The sequence below is a fragment of the Orcinus orca genome, chromosome 2, assembly GCF_937001465.1.
Source record: "Orcinus orca chromosome 2, mOrcOrc1.1, whole genome shotgun sequence".
Classification (NCBI taxonomy): Eukaryota; Metazoa; Chordata; class Mammalia; order Artiodactyla; family Delphinidae; genus Orcinus; species Orcinus orca.
In genome coordinates this window covers 17558615-17578183 of record NC_064560.1, presented here as the reverse complement: position 1 = coordinate 17578183, position 19569 = coordinate 17558615, and the positions used below count along the sequence as shown (strand labels likewise).

The following is a 19569-nucleotide window of genomic DNA, read 5'->3' as shown; positions in this document are numbered from 1 at the left end:
GTAGGAAGTCCTGCAACTTCCCTGCAGTAAAAGCCTCTAAGCTGTGACCTCAGACCTTTATGAAACAAGACAAGATGGAGCCAGATTCCTTTGACCTTTAGCATATTGACCTTTTCCTCATTTCCATCTGGGTTTCATCACTGCTAATTTCATTTTATATCTTGTTGCACCATCTGTCCGTTGCAGAATAGGTTTCATTTGCCTGATGACAAGACACAGCAGAAGTATTCTGACTCTCAACTCTGCATGTTTTAAAGTTTAGTTCAGTATTTTTCTATATACATTTTTCTGAGAGTCAGAGCCTGAATAAATCAGTTCAACACGTCTATGGTGTATCTACTCTACGCAAAGTACAGTATTTAGTGATTCTTGATTCTCCCCCATCTCCTGTGTGCATTTGTTGAGCCCCTGCCAGGTCTCTGCCTCTAGCCCATCTCCAGTCATCCCTCCCATCGCCGCCAGAGGGACCCTTCTACAGCAGCGCTCTGAATGGCTTCTCAATGCCCCCAAGATAAGTCCAGATTCCACAGTGTGGCGGGCTAATTAATCCTTCCAATCCAGCCCCAGACTTGGGCTCTGATCTTGTGTTTTGCCATAGAGATGATGTCACTTCTGGGAATGGGAGGCATTGGAGCAGATTTGGGGGTTCAATATGATGGGAATTGTGAAGGCTTTCCTGGGAAACCTGAGAGAGTCAACTAGAGATGAGTAAATAAGCTGCCTGAGGCAGGAAAATCTAACTGAGGGTATTAGTAAGTCCAGTCAACATGACAGTGTGACCATAGCCAATAATGGTTTGAGGACAGGGAATAGAAAAATAATTTTTAAAAAATTAATTGACTAACTTATTTATTTTTGGCTGCATTGGGTCTTCGTTGCTGCGTGCGGGCTTTCTCTAGTTGCGGCGAGCGGGGGCTCCTCTTCGTTGCGGTGCGCGGGCTTCTCATTGCAGTGGCTTCTCTTGTTGCGGAGCACGGGCTCTAGGCGCGCGGGCTTCAGTAGTTGTAGCATGCAGGCTCAGTAGTTGTGGCTCACCAGCTTAGTTGCTCTGGGCATGTGGGATCTTCCCAGACCAGGGCTTGAACCTGTGTCCCCTGCATTGGCAGGTGGATTCTTAACCACTGCGCCACCAAGGGAAGTCCCAGAAAATAATTTTTTTAAAAAAAAATTTATCTTATTGAAGAATAGTTGATTTACAATGTTGTGTTTATTTCTGCTATACAGCAAAGCAATTCAGTTATACATATATATTCTTTTTCATATTCTTTTCCGTTATGGTTTATCACAGGATATTGAATAGAGTTCCCTGAGCCATACAGTAGGACCTTGTTGTTTAGAAAAATAATTTTTTAGTTGAATTCTGTGATGAGGATTGGCAAGACAGACATGGCAGAAAGTCAAGGAAGGCAAGCCTGGTGCGGATACTGGTGAAGCACTGCCCCATGTGGGCAGGGTGGGCAGTACAGCTCAGGGATGAACAGTATTCACCTCAGGGATGAACCGGTGGTCAGTACCGCTCTGGTAGCCTGGCAGGCTGCTGGGAGTGGAGCTGGGGGTGCCAGCAGTCTAGGATTATAAAGCTTAGGAGGCTGCGGTCAAAAGAGTGTATTTTTGGAGTCCAGGAACATCTGGATGATGTTGGGATCAAAGGTGTCCCGTCCATGCATGTGAGTTCCTGAAGTGGAGGAGTGATTAGGGCCCAAAACGTGTATTGAGTTCAGTTCAACGTGTTGGGTGTATGATCGCACTCGATATTTGGGAGAGTAGGGGCAGACGAAGGATGGTGTGAGAAAAGGCTGACGTGGACCCGAGTGTGGTTAGATTGTAGGGAAGGAGAGATGAAGGTGGGAAGGTTCTAGGAGCTTTCAATGCTAGACTGAAAGTCTGAACAAAAATGGTATCAGGACAGAATGCCGGCCCACTAGCCAGGTTAGAAAAAATAATTTTAAATTTTTTCTCCAGGCCTCAATTTTCTTATTTGTAAACCAAGGGGGTTAGAGTAGCTGATTGTCAGTTACTAAACCTTTTGTTAGAATGAACATTTAAGAGGAAGCTGGGGGTGTTGAGTAAAGCAGATGTCAGCAGAGCTCCTTGGGTTGAAGACAGAGGCTGCTGCCGTGGGTCGGAGCTTCTCCAAGTGTAGTCCACGGACCAGCACCTTCAGCTTCTCCTGGGAGCTTGTCACACGTGCACGTTCCTGGGCCCTGCCTCAGACTTACTGGAGCTGAACCTCTGTGGGTGGGGCCCAGGAATCTGTATTTTAATACGCCCTCCACGTCATGTCGAAGGATGGTCAGCTGTGGGAGGCATTGCTCCAGAGTTTAGATCATCGCTGAAGTCCTTTTTGGTCCTAAAATCCAACACCCTCAGTACACTCCACACAAAGCCAGGAAAGGTTCTGATCCGGGGTTTGGTGATCAAGTTGGAGTTTGTGGAAGGTTCATGTGGCAACTGAAAGGAGAAGAAGGAAAAACTGGAGAAGGCGTCCCAGTTTGAAGGACCTCACCTTGGTTCAAGTGAGGAAGATGGGACCTTAGAACAGGCAATATGAGACCGGCATCCCGGAGGAAAAACTCAGGAAATCAGTCGTAGCTGACTTTGGGAGGTTATAAAACATGTGCAACGGATTGAATACATATGACAATCTGTCCTCTGCAACAATATCACTATTAATAATATTTAGTTTATTTTTCTAGATGATCCAGTAAACTGAGTTATTCCTGCGTAGCAACAGGATGGAATTATGTTCATCTACTTCTGTTGTTTGGCTCAATGACTCAACCTAGTCCTGCTAGGTCTCCTAAAGCAGGCTTCTTTTGTGTTGCGGGGTAAACATCCTTAACTGTGTGTATTTGCACGAAGGTGCTGAAAGGAAGAATGAGGCCAGTGGCAACCTGAAGGGATAAACAGCCGCTGCATATGGAAATGGTTCTCACAGCCCTTAACTCTAGCAGCCCAGGCCCTCCAAGGGCTTTTCACTCCTCGTCCAGCCCAGGAGGGGCAGCGTCGTGCCATTTTACTTTACCAGGGCATGTGGATTATCCAACCAGCATGTCTTAGTCCGTAATTAATCATTTAACTCACCAAATTTCTTGAGTGTTGATTATGTTCTGTTATTGTGTTTGGTTCTGGAAAACAAAGAAAGAACGCCCTTAGGATCCCACAGTGGAGCTGATACAAAGGAAAGGCGTACTTTTACAGTCTTGAGAAGGGGATGTGGGTGGGTGGGCACAAAAAAGCTTGAAAGAACACCTCTTTGAAGTTGGAAAATATTTTAAATATACAACTTTGAGAAACAGAGGGATCTATCTTTGGGAACTAAAATTAATTGGAATTATTTCTGGTTAGTTATCCACATGCAAGATCTCCAGGTTTGTTGGAGGCTAAATGAGCATTTCCTCCTTCTTGGCTCTAGAAGTTTTGCGCTAGGAGATGTGGCAACCATTTGGTATCCATTAGGTTTCTTTATAAGTTTTTTTTAATGAGGGGCATGAATATTTTGGCACATGTTTCTATGTTATCTGCTTAATATGAGCAATCATGTTGGGATAAAAATGTTTGAGAATGTCTTGTACGTTAGGAAACTCAACTACTGAAGGTCATAGGCCAAATTATTGTATATCAAAATGCCGTAGCAACTTCAGATGGACAACTTGGCTTGTATGATCATTTCCTGTAATGATTGAGCGGGGAATTATTTGGATGACAAGCTGATTACCTTGGGAATGGAATAATTTCCCAAATTGTGGGTCAGAAGTTGACCTCCTCCATTTATTTATTTATTTATTCATTCATTCATTTATCAAACAATTGGGATCTTGCTGTGTACTCTCCATTCTACAGATCGTGTAAATGAGTGTACAGTGACTGTAATTCTACTCAGTGTATTAATTTTCATACAAATTCTCATTGTTGCCTTATGAAGAGCTGCTCAGTTGTTCAAAATGTAACGTAGCCTGTAGTTTTTATGATCTGTTTTACAAAATGAGCTTTGAATATCTTGGAATCTTGATTCTTTTCCCGTATGTATTCTGACCTTGAAAGATCACTGTGTTTGGAAAGGATGAGGCCATGATCTCACCCACTGGAATTATTTGTAATCATTTTAGTGTTAAGGAACCACAAGCCCATCTTCAAGCTGTGTGTACAGTTTAGACCATATGAATTGAAATTGCCCCGCTTGTCAGAAATGCCCACACATGAAGTGCAGTCAGATGTATCATTTAGAAAAATATCCAGGCCAATGACTTTACATACAGAGAGAGATGCTACAGAAAATTCTTCCAAGGGGCCCTTTTCAACTTATCCATTTTCAGAATGTTCTCTCTACTCTAGCAGAACAGTACGCACCTGTTCCTGGGCTTTTGTTCAAAGTAACGTTTGGGCCTGAGGGAGCTGATTTGTGGCACCAAAGGTCCTTCGATGAGCAGAGGCCCAGGACATTTCCTTAGCTCCATAACTGAAGTGAATTCTCTCCCAAGCTGAGTAAAAGAAGAAGAAGAAAAAGCAACTTCTTCCCCCAAAGCAGGGCCAGGTGCAGCATAAATAAAGCAGCAAGTTGCTGTAAATCTTTCTTGAGATAATGGAACAATAGCTGACGTTAGGGTTATTATCACAGAGCTCAGATATGGACAGGACTTAGTGTTGCTTTTAGAAGAATTAAATTGCAGGCTGCAGACCTAAGCACAGTGTGCTGTTAAAACTTTACAGATACCTGAGTGTTGCCCACAAGCAGACTTACTGGCTGAGACTGTTGATGGATGGGATAATGGAGCTTTTAATAGCTGTATTGCTAAATCCCTTCCATCCTGGGTGGGTAGTGACTGAAAGCAGTTTAGTCCTTCAGATAGAAAATTGATCCTCCAGGATATGAATATCCTGTTCTCCCCCAAGCTTTCTTCCTAGCTGTCTGTCCTTAAACAAATTAAAAAAAATCTGTCCCTTTCTCCATTTTCCTGCCTTGGACTTTTAACAACTCCCCTTTCCCATTTAGGTTCTTGCCTGATTTCGTAAGAGGGCCAGTCACACTGCACAACCATCCTGCACCCCTAGACTGCCTTCCCTGGACCTGGGGAATATGAGCAGATGATGCTTCTCTTTTTGTCTTCCTTTTTTTGTTTGTTTGTTTTTGTTTTTGTTTTTGCGGTACGCGGGCCTCTCACTGTTGTGGCCTCTCCCGTTGCGGAGCAACAGGCTCCGGACGCGTCGGCTCAGCGGCCATGGCTCACGGGCCCAGCCGCTCCACGGCATGTGGGATCCTCCCGGACCGGGGCACGAACCCGTGTCCCCTGCATCGGCAGGCGGACTCTCAACCACTGCGCCACCAGGGAAGCCCTGTCTTCCTTTCTTTAAGACTTCAGAGGTATCTGCTGTCATTTCCTCCTAATGGGTCTCCACGCCTGGACTCAAGAAATACCTTCTTAGTTGATAGCCTTGCTGTGTGTAATGTTACTCCAGTTCAAATTGGGTGGCAATCACCTCTCTTGAAAATCCACCTGGAGGAAACCATTCTTGCAGCAAAGGGGTGCCCTTTAGTTATGGCAAGGGTGTCTCTGTGCTGCTGCAGAATAGACCCTTTTCTTGGAGTCCCATGACCCACCCTCCCAGCCAAAGCCTCCATGACCCATGGGCTGTTCTACCCACAGAACCCTCCGGTGGTGAAGTGCATGAGCCTGCCTGCCACCCATCAGTGAGGGACACTGGAGGGCTGCTTCTTTATTTTCAACCTACTTGCTGATTAAGATGGGAAAATAGATCCAAACCCTGGTTGGGAAAGGAGAAGAAGACAAATAGTGTGTTAAGACCAAAACACATATTTATAAAATCTTGATGAGGGAAGTTGGTATGTGTGGCAATTTTTCAACCATTACTCACATCATTAGTAGCAATTAAGCTTTTCAACATTCAGAACCCACAGAGTTCAATCGATAGCTGTGTAAGTACAGTGTGTGACGGGTAGAGGGGAGGGCAGGGAGGACAGGATCTAGAGACAAAAGTTAACTTTATTTGGATTAGAGGTTGGCAGTAAGTCCTCTATAGAAAATCATTACCAATATTAGCAATGGCCACTTTTAAACAGAGTAAACAACTTACACTCTTAACACGATTAAGTGACTATTTGTTATCAGAATGTGGAATTCATACTAGGATTGCAGTGCATTTGAATTACTAAAATCAGGACTTTAAATCTCAAGGGATATCATTGTTCTTTGTTTTATCATTATCATCATCTTCATCATAGGTTTTCATCCAAAGCACAGAAACTTCTTGTATTTTATTTTTGTTTTCTCTACATGCCCTGGACATATGTGAAAATTTGAAATTTTTTATTATTCATTATTTAAGTAGAAAACCCACCCTAAATTCTCATTCATAAGACTATTACATATATGTGTATGTGTGAATATATACAAGTGCACACACACATATGCATACATGCTCTTCTTCTTATCTATGTGAAGAAAAATTCGATTATTTAAGCAGTATTAAATATTAATAAAACTAATGAATTTTATTTCATAAGAGACACACACACTTTTATACGAAGCTCTAAAAAGCTTATAATACCACCTAGTTCAAATTAGTACTGAAACTTTGTACAGTATACATTTATTTTTGTTCTTTCTTTAGTCTATTAACAGTTTGGGTTTTGTATTTTTATTTTTTGTATTGTCTGTTTTTATTTTGGAAAAATAAGGATGATTCTTACTTAATGGAGAGAAATGCGTAAGGACTTAATTTAGCGAAACACTGTACAGAAGATATTTTCAATATTTTGTTCTACGTTAGTGATACCAAAACTGTGCAGCTTTCGAAGCTTTATGTAATTTTTTATATAATATAAATCGTATCTCTTCATAATCACAATAAAGACCAGTACTTTGCAGCTCATTTACAAAAGCAACCTGCATCATTTTCACTTGTGGTTTTAAACATAAGCCATGAAGACAGTCACGTATCGTGGTTCTCCGGTGTATTGTGTAAGAGATAATCACGTATATACTTCTGTCTTATAACCTCTGTCATTATTATGGCCTTGGCAACCTGGGCTATTTTTTTACTTAAAAGGTAGCTGCTTGTCACCAGTTTCATCACAAACAAGGCCGGGGTTATTTATGATTTGCACTCTCAAAGCTGAGCTATTGCCTTGCTGTCTGGTGAATCTCTGGACTCATTACAATTATGTGTTCCCTGCGTGTTTCCCTGTATAGATGTTGCTTTGTTGTTGTAGTTGCTGATGCTGTTTTATCCGAAAACATGCCCTTCTCTCTGGGGTTAAACCTGATCTCTTTCTTCATTTCTATCTTTATTTTTGTGATTTTGGACTCTAGATACATTTTTCTATTTTTGCCGTAGGGATGAAAACCACAAAACCACAGTATCTTAAAGTTGGGGCTGTCGGTGGTAAGACTGTTCCCACAATTTACGTTTTTATGAGATCTTCATCGAAATCATGAATCAGGTTATTTTTGATTCAGGCCAAGTAGAAAACTTGCCAGGACGACCTTCTCTCATTGTTCCTCTGGACCCGTCATGCACACAATCTTCCTTGAAATCTGCAGCCCAGTCAACTTTCATCCTGAAACTAAGGGTGATTCTTTCTTTCTTTTCTTTTCTTTTTTTTTTTGGCTGTGTGGTGGCTTCGTTGCTGCACCCGGGCTTTCTGGCTTTCTCTAGTTGCAGCGAGCGGGGGCTACTCTTCGTTGAGGTGTGCGGGCTCTAGAGCACAGGCTCAGTAGTTGTGGCGCACGGGCTTTGTTGCTCCGCGCCATGTGGGCTCTTCCCTGACCAGGGATCGAACCTGTGTACCCTGCACTGGCAGGCGGATTCTTAAGCACTGCGTCACCAGGGAAGTCCCGGTGATTCTTTCTAATAACCTACTCTTTTGCATGCTCTGAAAAGAGAAAGAGAGTAAAATATTAATAGTAAGGCTGAGGTTTGTATTTCATCAGAGTGAGCAAACAGAATGAAATATGTCAGTTTGCTGATTCCAAACTCATTCCCTCATTCTAAGTCTTCAGAGCCCATGATAATTTCATTACTGGGGTTCATCCAGATCCACCAGATGTGCCACTGATAAACAGTATCAGAAAATCAGAAAACGCACAGTAGCGGAAGCAAAAGCCCTTCAACTGTTTTGTTTGTTTTTTTTCCTCCGTCAGAATCAAATTTTCAGGCCTCTGGGAGAAACACCTTTCTACAAGACCTTGCATTTTCTTTTCACAGCTCCACAAGCAGCGTGTCACAGAACGGCGGGAGCTTGAAAAGCTGGTTACTAAATCCTGCAGCAGCATGCCAGGCCTTTCAAGACTGTTTGACACATGTGTGTAGCTTAGACGGGCTGTAAAGGAAAGGAAAATGGGGTTCTTTTCGAAGGCGTATTTCCTTGCTTCACTTTCCCCGTCCAGTGGCCCTTCCCCAGGCTCCCCACCAATAATAGGTCAGCTCAGTGCTCTTCGGGGCCAGCCTCATCAAGGGTCATGGAAGAAACTGTCTGTCTGCTTAATGTTGTCGATGAACAATTGCTTCATGCTCTGTTTGTATAAGCAGAGCTCACTCGGCAATGTGTTTTCTTTGAACGGTGTTGTGGAGTGGGTCTCCGAACACACGTTTGTTCCAAGGCGTGTTCCACTCGTAGAGACCGGGGTATTGTAAAGCCTAACCTCTTCGCCCATTATTTTTGTATCGGGATATTTTTAATATGCTCGCTGATGATGTACATATGCTTTGAAATTTTGTCCTGCACATTGCCTCATCACTGCTTACCAACAAATGGGCTATGCTAGCTAGGCAGAAAGGGGACAATAGAGATTGCTTTCTTTCTCTTCACACAAAAGCCAACCAGAGGAGCCACTCTTTAAGGAACAAACCACGTGTTATCTTACCATGCTCCAAACGAATGCTGAGACCCATATGATTTCAGAAAATGATTATTGAGCCCAGGTCTCTCATTGGCTTTCAACTCTAAAAGAAAATCCATAACTTGTTTATAAGAGACAGTCTTCATTCAGAATAAGCCTATTGCACAGTGTTGCATAACACAAAGGGGGCAGAGGTCGGCGAGCACTAAAAAGGAGTACTTAAGAGTGACTGCCATTGATGCTGTGATCAACCATTGTCAGCTGTTTTGTAAAGTTAGAGGCATCGTTGTCTGTTTTGAGTGGAGCTACTTTCAAAAGGCCAGATCTCGAAGGTGAGCTAAACGCTGACGGTGAGAAGCTAAAGCATCCACAGGGGCCCAGCATCATATATCACCCAATATCTGGTTTTGGTCAGTGGCAGCAATGAGCAGATGACCTGCTGACCAAAGTAGTTAGCCAGAGGATGGAAAATTTCTCTGTAGCGTATAATTAACCTAGGTAAAAATGCCATATCCTCGTAACTAAGGCAAAATGTGTTATTTCATAACCAATTCCAGTAGCTGTTAGCTTGCAGATTCATTCTTTTGATAAGTGTTTCTGTTCACATGTGGCTGCCATCCGTGGATTGGAGGACCTGTATGTGGTGAACACTGCCTAGTTTCAACTAATTTTGGTTCAAAATTGAGCTGTCATCCTTTAATAAAAGGGGAATCAGCTACATTGTATCCTACTGCTAGAGTAAAATACATAACTACCGAAAAGATTCACCAGCATGGCCAACTTCCAAGTGTGTACCCTTGGACTTTCCCACTGTTGTGAATTATTGTAGCAAAATCTTATATTTTTTGGCATTGACTTCTAGATTTCTGAGCAGCCTTACTCCCCTGTATTTGCTGTATATACAAGGGATGTAAACTAGTGTCTAATGTCAGTATTTACCAAACCTCACTTAGGCAGACTAGAAAGGTGGACGTCTCAATTTTAAACCATTCTAAAGCCGTAATTAAAATTTAGGATGATGGGGTATTTGGGGCTCACGAGATCAGTGAGATGCCTCCTAAGAAAATTGCACTTGATTTTTAAGAAATTCACGGAAGTTGAAAATTGTTTCTAAGTCAGTCTATGAGAATGGAAACAGTCACCAGTCCTGTGATATTCGTAATTCCTTTCTCATGACTCGTGTTGCGTTTTCCCCCTGCAGCCCAACTCCAGACCGTCGGCGCAGAGCGGCCGGCACTCGGTGTCGGTGGAGGTGCAGATGCAGCGGCAACGGCAGGAAGAACGTGAGAGCTTCCAGCAGGCCCAGCGCCAGTACAGCTCCCTGCCCCGGTACGAGCACCCCACGTGCACCCCCTGCGTGTCGCCATCCTCCCTGTCCTTGTCCCTTGGGAATCCCTCCTCCCCAGTGCACTTTCTCCAATAACGAAGAACCGCACGTAGATGGTGGGAATCATCGCTTACCTAGAGGCCACCTTACCACGCGGCAGGGAGACCCGGAGGGAGGTGTTTTAGGAGATGCCCACACCTTCACCAGACAGCTCCCTCACGGGACCTGAAGTGGCTTGATCCACGAGGACTGGGCTTAGGGGTCAGACCTGGGTTCTGGTACAGTAAGTCCCCTACGTATGAACGAGTTCCGTTCTGAGAGCACGTTTGTAAGTCCAATTTGTTCATAAGTCCAACAAAGTTAGCCTAGGTACCCAACTAACACAATCAGCTACACAGTACTGCACTGTAATAGATTTAGAATACTTTTCACACACATAATACCTAAAAGACAAAAAATAAACATCTTTAATCTTACAGTATAGTACCTTGAAAAGTACAGTCGTACAGAAGCTGGCATCCAGGGGCTGGCATCGAGTGAACAGGCAAGAAGAGGTACGGACTGGAGGAGGGAGAGGAGGTGGGGGGTGGTAGAGCTGAAGGATCGTCAGCGATAGGAGACGGAGGGCGAGCTGCCATGTCCCTCACGCCTGTCGTTGACGGCACAGGTTCTGGTTCCTTGCTGGAACCAGATGCAGGTTCACATCTTCGCAACTTGGAGGTTCGTATGTAGGGGACTTACCGTGTTGGTTCTGCGACCTCCCATGGGGCTGGAGACAGATTCCTCAACTGAGAAATGGAAAGAGGACTTTGCTCAGCTCAGGGGTAACTAGGATAAATGATATCTTGTAAATCTAGACTTCTCCAAAAGGATAGGGGCTAAATGCTCCAGGCACCGTATCTAAGGGGGATCAGTGGTCCCAAACCTGCCTCTCTTGCCGTCCTGCCATCCTTGCTTCTGCTCAGTGTTGAACCTCGGAGAGTCCCGGGATGTCCACTTGCCTAGCTGATGGCTGAGCCAGAAGGGTTTCCCTGCCGGGCTCCCCACGTGGAGGCCCCTCTGCCCCAGGGCTTCTCTGCCAAAGGCCTGAGAGCCCTCAGGTAACGGCGCCCTAAGACATTGAAATAGCCATTTTCCGTCTAAGTACTGTAAATAATGAAAGTGTTTAAAACCATTCAGCTTTCCAAACTTCCCCAAAGAAGTCACTCCTATCATCACAATTCTTACAGGCGTTTGTACGGAACACGATTTCAAAACCAGGTGACAAAAACATTTTGGGTGGAAAACGTCTACTTACCATGTTTATATCAAGTAGACCATTTTGAATTTGGGGGAAAAGAGTGCTGGGGTGGGGCAAATTTGACCGACTGATATGAAAGTGATCCTGATTCTAATAAAGGGGAGTCCTTTTAGTGTTAAATAACCACCATAACCGGCCCGGGGGACTTCACTGCACTGACCCGGGTCAGCCACGCCCACGTGGTGTGAGTGCAGCTCTGTACCAGGAGGGGCACTGCCTGGTGTGGGAACTCGATCACTCAGCTGTCCTCTCCCAATCCGTAAAGCTGTGTCTCCTTTGAGTACGGAAGTATCCTTTCTTTTACATGGGAGCATAACTAACAGTTATTTAGCCCACTCTAGGCAAGAGCCATTGAAGTTTAGGTCTAGACAAGACCTTGGAGAGCACGTCTTACAAGGAAACAACTCAGAGAAATTAAGGTACGCCCCTCAAGGTCCCACACTAGTACGTAATTCCACCAGAATTCAAACCCCACCCTGCCCACCCCGACCCTAAACCACTATCTTGTAATGCTCGTTGCCACCGAGGGCTTTGGTGCTCACATTTGGAACGTGAGCAGATATGGACATAAAGGTCTCTGTGCTCTGCTGCCCTTAGCACTTGGGGGGAGGCCACCGCCTGAATCACCCCGGAGCATCAAATGGGCAACACTTCAAGGATTACGCAGAAACCTTCTGCTGTGTAAGTTCCCTTCTTGCAGCCTGTCAGCTTGCCTTCCGTCAGAAAGACAAGTGTGATGATGGGGATGACTTGACACGCGTGGTGTGGCCCTGCTGTCCCAGCCACGCAGTGGCCATTGTGCATCGCGGCCCACGTGGATGGTGTTGTCCACGCAGGGGCTGTGATCTTATCGTATTGGCAAAATGTTTGGCTTCTTGTACTTTAGTTGTGTTTGACAGTATTTGTAAGAAATGGAGGAGAGCTCTCATAAAGTGTGTGTAAGAAGAAAGTGAGATGGGAAATGGCCAGGACTAGGGAAGGGAAGGAGGGGGATAGGGGCGGGAGGGCCTGGTGGGAGGAGAGACTCTGGGGCCCCATCCTCGGGAAGAGGACCAGAGAGAGGCAGGTGCACCGGATTACTCCCGCTCACCTTCCAAAGTCGCTCAGTTCTCCAAACGGATCCTTTCATCCTGGCGCCCCCTCTCCATCTCCACCCCTAACCCTCTCCAGCTCTCCCGTCCTCTGTGCTTCTCTCCCTCCTCTCCCCCTGGAGCACAGGTAGAGGCACCTGGAATTCCATGGACCAGCGGCTTGCCGCTGCTGGGACTATTGCTGTCAGTTAGTGTTTCCCTAAAGAACCAGAACTTTCCCTCTGGTCATTTATAACTCCCTTACTATTAGCCATTTTATTCTGTGCGGATAGGAGAAAAGTAGAAATCTTAAAATTAAAGAGCTGTGTGAGTTTAGGTGAGTGGGGCTGGTCGGCCTGTACATCACATTCACTTCTTTTAGAGTACAGTGGGGGGAGTTAATTTGCATATAACTTATTGTCAGCCCTCCGTATCCACGGTTCCATCCACGACTCCTCTGTGTCCGTGGATTCAACCAACCACAGACCCTGTCGTCCTGAGGTACTTACTCTTGGAAAATATCCATGTACAAGTGGATCTGTGCAGTTGAAACCCATGCGGTTCAAGGGTCAACTGTAATTCCCCGACGTGCATCTCTGAGTGAGGGAATTAGGAATGCAGGGCCTTGCACACAGCTTGGTTCCTTGCAGGGAACCTCACTCAGCCAGAGGCTGGAGATCGGAGGGGGGCTGTGACCCGCACGAGCTGGAGGCGAATCCCCGTTTCTGACATGTGATATTCTTCAAAGACACTTGACCTCAGCTCTTCGGATGTGGACAATTAGTGGACTTTGGTCTGAGCAAGTTGCTGTGGCATTTGATACCAAAACGATTTCACGCACACACAAAGGGTTCAGTTGCAAAGTGGAGCATAAAAGAAAACAAATGGTCGAGACTGTATCAGGCGCGCTAGGTGAGGTGGTTTGAATTAGAGGGATGTATACGCACCAGAGGGGTTTGTAAATTCTCACTGTGATTAAGGAAACCTATAGGCAGAATTCAGGTTGCACCGTGAAATGTCAGTAAGAAACACTGGCCAGGTGGTAACACGAGATCGGGGGAAGGGGACACGAGTGGCCACACGCTTAATTCTCAATCAGAGGAGGATTTCTTTTTTATTTTTGTATTCCTAAGTTAGTTTTCTTTTTTCTGTTTTACTTTTTTTTAAAAATCCTTTTAAAAATGCCTAGCTTAGTTCCTTCGTACCCAAAAGGCAGCTCTAAATCTGAGTGGTAGAAAAGTATGTTGGGTCGTAGTCACTGATAGAAAAACATACTCAAGATTCTTTGTTGAACGCTTTTCTTTACCTTTCCTCTGCGTCTTTCCTCCTGCCATTGGTGGCTTCTTGCTCATCCACCTCGCTTCCCGGCTGTGTCTCCACGCCCTGACTCAGTCTCCCCCACAGGCCCGTTTATTACGTGTCTCGACTGCCTCTCACCTTGTCAGCTGTGGTCTGTCTTTCTTCATCCCTGCGTGTCCTCCTCAGCGCAGTGACTGACGGCTTTCCTCAGGCGCTGGGGCTTTGCTGGGTGTCCTGTACATGACAGTGCTCTTCAGCCATCATCACTAAGAGGGAGTTATTGCCACACCAGGGTCCGTGCTTTGGGTCGACTCACGAGTCTCCAGTGAGCGCATTCCAGGACCCAACAAACCTGCGTGTTGACTGTAAAGACATTCATTGGAAGGAATGATGCTTTGTTGCTCCTGTGGTTATTCGTGGCCTTTGAGCAATGCTGGGACAGTGGGAAGCTTGCTTCTGATTCTAACTCTGGGACGTGTTTGTGAGTTGCTTCCCCGAGTGAGGGTTCTCCAGTTAGTCTTTGGTGCCTTTCTCTGCTCCCTGATCTCTACCAACCCTTCAGACAAAGGACAGAAAGCTGAACGTTTTGTTTATTTTTTTCCCTTGGTCAGAAAGATGCCCTCCCAAACCCAGAGCCTAATTATTGGAGACAAAGTCACTTGAAAGTCACCCAGTAGTGAACCATGTACTATATGCCACACTTTTGTGAGCATTTTACGTCTGTGATTTCATTTATTTCTCCCCAGAACCCTATGAGATTAGAGATTATGCCTGTTTCACAGATGATGCACCTTGGGCCCAGGGAGGATAACCCTCCCAGGCTCACACAGCCACACGCGCAGACCCGGGGCTGGATCTGTGTCCGCGGGACGCCCAGCCTCTCTCACACTGTGCTCCGCGCCTGCGTGCCTCATCTTCCAGGGGAGGAGACTCTCTGTCTGCTGCTTTCTTGTGTTTCTCTACAACCTGCTCATTTCTTGTCCTCTTCTTTAATCAAGAACTTGTTGCTACACTAGCTTCCTTTCTGAGGAAGCATGTGTGTGTGTGTGTGTACGTGTGTCCATGCACCCATGTGTACATATCTGTGTGTATGTACTTTCCTCAAGTGTCTTACTTCGAACCTCAGGGAGGTTTTCTTCCTTCTCTCTAAACTGCTTAATTTGAAGAAAATTTTAGCTTCAAGAAATGCTTTCTCCCACATCGTCATAATTTCCATCCTGAACAAACCGTTAGTGAATTCTCAGTGTGTTTGAATACAAAAAGCCTCTGTTTTCCTGGACTGATTCAAAATGCAACTTCCGGTACGTGCTTACGTGGAGCAAAGCCTCCGGCATCATGGAGTTGGAGACGGGGATGGACGGGGCTAGTGGATCCCCGTGGACCAAGGATGAAGAAGCCTATTTCCGGTTATCCTTAAACTGATAACTAACCTGGGAGGGAATCCCACGTTGTTGCTATGACATCAGTAACAAGTTTGTTGTTTTAATTAAAGTTTCATGATTGATGTCAAATCCCTTGGTTTCATGCTGGCACTCTCCATCACTCACTGCTCTGAGCAGATTAATTTATGACTCTTTAAGTGAAGGTAATCAGTGCTTTAGGCAAATAAACTAGTCCATCAAATATAAGGATTCTTGCCTGGGCGGACGGTACACATGGCCCGATTCCCATTAAAAGGATGGATATACTGTAGACTGTTCAGTTAATCAGAGTCATATCCAGGGAGGATTCTGGACAGTAGTTCATCTTCCTTATTGAAAATACCCTTGACTACATTTTAGGTCATATGGAAAATGGGCAGATTTTATCCCAAGCCACGTTGACAGCACTTCTGAATGTTCAGGAATGCACATGGCTTCATTCCTGTGGGAGACCCAGTGCTGCATAGACCTTATTTTTCCTGTTCCAGTCTTTCTGAACACTCTGTCATGTTGTGTGTGTTGATGAGAATGATTTTCTTATTGATAAATGGAGCAATATATTTTTTTGTTTTATGGCTCAATTCTCGCTCCTTCTCTTCCATTTTTAAGGCAAAAAAATTAGGGCATGTCTTCCTTCCTGGCACAAAATTGTTTTACTTTATCATAGCCAATCGTATTGTAAATTCATAAAAGCGTCTAGAGACTTGATAGTAAATTAAAGATGTTTCAAAACAATCATGTTTCCTGAAAATGATGTGCAACTTTATTGCAGAAGGGATAAGAAGCTGAAATTTCTATAGGACTCTGATTCATTTCCCCATCCTGGGGTGACAGAAAGTGAGTTGAGGAAGTTACCCTGGGCTTGGGTAAGGATACCGTGGGCAGGAAAATAGTGCTTCCTCCGCACACGTCCAGGCTCTGCAATCTTGATGAGCCTGTATTCCGAAGGGTGTCAGTTGCTGACATATACAACTCAAAAGCCGGGGCATTAAGGGACTGCCTGTTGCCTTTTTAATCCTAAAGCAGTCTAGACTTAAAGCTTTCGTAACTGAACTCAAATCGGAATCCGTCACACGTACTTCACATTAGCTGGCGTCTCTGGCGTGATGGTGGTAGCCGTGTAAAATATTTGTTTGGCTTGTTTAGAATTGAATTGTAATGTTGTAAAGCGAGACATTGTTGCTGGCGTAGAAGCTGCCAAATCGCTAACGCCCCTAACAGCGTTCTGCCCGTGAGTCTAAACTGCGGGAGACGCTGGCACCCTGAGCAGAACAGAGAGCACCGCCCAGACACGGGAGGAGGACCCCGTTTCTGAGTAGCCGCAGAATCTGTTAGCTGTCTCTCCTGTGTAGCCATTGTTCGTGCAGACTTGTCTCAGACTTGAACTTGCCAGGGACAGTCATGTTTTCATGCTCCCGCCCCTATCACAGTGTCTGGCACGTGACTGGAACCAAATACAGTTAAGTCCCCTACATTCGAACAAGTTCCGTTCCGAGAGCATGTTCGTAAGTCCGACAGAGTTACCCTAGGTACCCAGCTCACACAGTCAGCTAGATAGTACTGTACTGTAATCGTTTTATAGTACTTTCCACACAAATAATACATAAAAAAAACAAACCAACCCCCAAAATAAAGAAAACACGTTTAATCTTACAGTACAGTACTTGAAAAGTACAGTAGTACCAGCTACATCACTGCTGCTTTTCCGCTTGCTTCCGGACATCCTGGGCCTGAAATGAAGGTACTGTACTACTGTACTCTACCCAGTACTGTACAGTAAAGTACACAAAAGCGCAAACATTTGTGGAGGATGCACGCACATGACAATGTACGCCAGACACGTGAAGTAACTTTCCGTGATTGGACATGCGAACGCACGTTCGCATGATTGAAAGTACACAACTTGAAGGTTCGTATGTATGGGACTTCTTGTAATGTTTGTTGGGATATAGCAATGCTATTTTGGCTCAGCCCTGCCCCCTCACTCCTTCCTTCCATCTCTCTCCCTCCTCTTTTCCCAACCCTCACACTCACCTTTGGGCTTTGCTTTCTAGGCAAAGCAGGAAAAACGCCAGCTCCGTCTCCCAGGATTCTTGGGAGCAAAACTATTCCCCTGGGGAAGGCTTCCAGAGTGCCAAGGAGAACCCCAGGTATTCCAGCTACCAAGGCTCCCGGAACGGCTACCTGGGCGGGCACGGCTTCAACGCCAGGGTCATGCTGGAGACCCAGGAGCTCCTCCGCCAGGAGCAGAGGCGGAAAGAGCAGCAGATGAAGAAGCAGCCCCCTCCCCCCGAGGGGCTCAACAACTATGACTCATATAAAAAAGTCCAGGACCCCAGTCACATCCCCCCCAAGGGGCCCTTCCGGCAGGACGTCCCCCCCTCCCCTTCTCAGGTCGCCAGGCTGAACAGACTCCAGACTCCTGAGAAAGGGAGACCCTTCTATTCCTGAGAAGGAGAAGAACAGACTCTTCGTGTCATGCAATAAAGGACATTTTCCTATGAAGACTTGTATTTTGGGAGTTTTTTTGAAACCTCGGTGGTAGTATGGAATATTTCTGTTGCTGGTATTAGTGCCTTTAAGCAGTGTGGGCAATTCGATGGAAGGCCTTAATGTCTTTGCCACTGTGTCCCAAGTGTCTGTTTCATGGAAGGACTTACCGCCATCTGACAATCACCTGTTCGAGGCATCGTACGCTCTGCATCTCTCAGGTACTGGGAATCTGGCCCAGCCCGGGAGACGTCGTGGCTTCGTGTTACCGCCCCCTACAGCTTGTGGCAACAGATTACCCTGAAGTCAAGGGTGACGCTGGACCCTCTTTTTTCCCTTTAAGTTTCTTAGGTGAGGTGACATCTCCATCTCTGGTGGATGAAAGTGGGTGACACACACCAGAAATTGGGATTCCGTGGTACTTCCCGGCACAGTCATTTTTAATCCTTTGTAACCAGTATGGTCTCCCTTTTCTCTCTCAGCCCCTTGCGACAAGAAAGTTCCTTCATCTAAAAGGAGCTAAGCCATATTCCAACACCGTCTGTTTATCGGGGGGGGGTCCTTTTGTAACTGCCTTATAACTCAGTGTTACCAATAAAGTGATTATTCTGTCTGTGTGTATAAATACCCTTGCTCTCAGTCCTGCCCCTCACATGTGTGTTGAGTCATGGCTCTGCGTGGGGAACAGGGGAGACAGGCGTCAGCCCTGGTGGGGCAGGGGGCCGCCCACCCGCCGGCCCAGTGTGTGTCATGACACGGTGGGTGGTAGCTAAGGAAAGAAAGAATTCTCCCAGGATGAGCGTCTGGCCCAGTACATCCCAGCCATTCTTTGTAAATTAGTTTCTGTTTGATGAGTTGGCAGGAAGGGCCTAGCATGGAGCAGAGATCAGTCGGACACTCACTTCGGGATTCCAGAACCTCACCTGCTTTCTCCGGTTTTTAAAGTCGGTCGCAATGGACGGTTGTCTGTTCATCCACCTGCTGTCTCTCTGCCTGGGGATGTCATCCAGGTTTCAAGATAATTCTGCCATGAAATAGAAAAGGTAAATAAGAAGAAAGGCTGTTCCACATGCCACAGAACATTCTGGTGTCCCCAAACAGGGAGAACAGAAGATTGCCCTGGTGTCAATACGTTCATGTACGTGCGGGTCACGAGGACCTGGGTTACTCCCGTGTTCCCGTCTTCTCATTTGTTGGTCTGAACCGTGGCTGTTGTAAACCGTGGCTGGATTGCTAAAGTGCCTGCAAATCCCGATGTGAGAAAAGCTTGAGATGAAATTTCAGCATACTGTGTGTTAACAAAAAAGAAAAAAAAAGACATGTACCGATACGCCTATTTTCTATTTTTTATTTTTACCGGCACGTTGTATTTTTGTGTCCACTTCTTTTTAGAAAATATGTGAGGGGTTCATCCCCGTACCTACGTCTCTTTCGCATTTCTGTGTAATGGTTCTGTTTGTTCACGGAACATAGCGATGTTGAAATGATGTGACCAGTGTAAGCGTGGTGACCTCCAACGACAGTTGCTCTTCCTCACAGCCTCCCCTGTGCTGTGAGAAACAGCTTTCCCTGTACATATGAGACTTCTAATAAAAGGCATATTTCTTCCTGTTCTCTGTGTGTCTGTAGTATTCCTGTGAAAACTCTCCTAGCTGGGTTTTTTTTAGTCTACCAACAGATGTAATTTTTTTTTCCATATTTAGAGAAAGTTGAAAGTTTCCTCATCTCTGTCTGTGCAGACACAGAAGTGGGTGATTGATTGTTTATTTGAACACCTGAGGAGAGAGGGGACAGGAAAGAG

General features: G+C 45.5%; 1 protein-coding gene across 18 annotated transcripts in view; it reads left to right on the top strand.

Annotated features, from left to right (window-relative positions):
• Positions 1-19569, top strand: part of PARD3 (par-3 family cell polarity regulator) — a 677665-nt gene that overhangs the window by 613194 nt on the left and 44902 nt on the right. For 15 of the 18 annotated variants that reach the window (XM_033439322.2, XM_049705521.1, XM_049705520.1 and 12 more), the window contains 2 exons: positions 10063-10190; positions 17333-19381. In XM_033439322.2, coding sequence (XP_033295213.1) covers positions 10063-10190; positions 17333-17729 — 525 coding nt within the window. In that variant the 3' untranslated portion in view covers positions 17730-19381. Of the gene's footprint in view, positions 1-10062; positions 10191-10667; positions 10696-17332; positions 19382-19569 lie in introns of those variants that run through there. The other 3 variants (XM_049705522.1, XM_033439327.2, XM_033439328.2) reach the window with 2 other exon arrangements.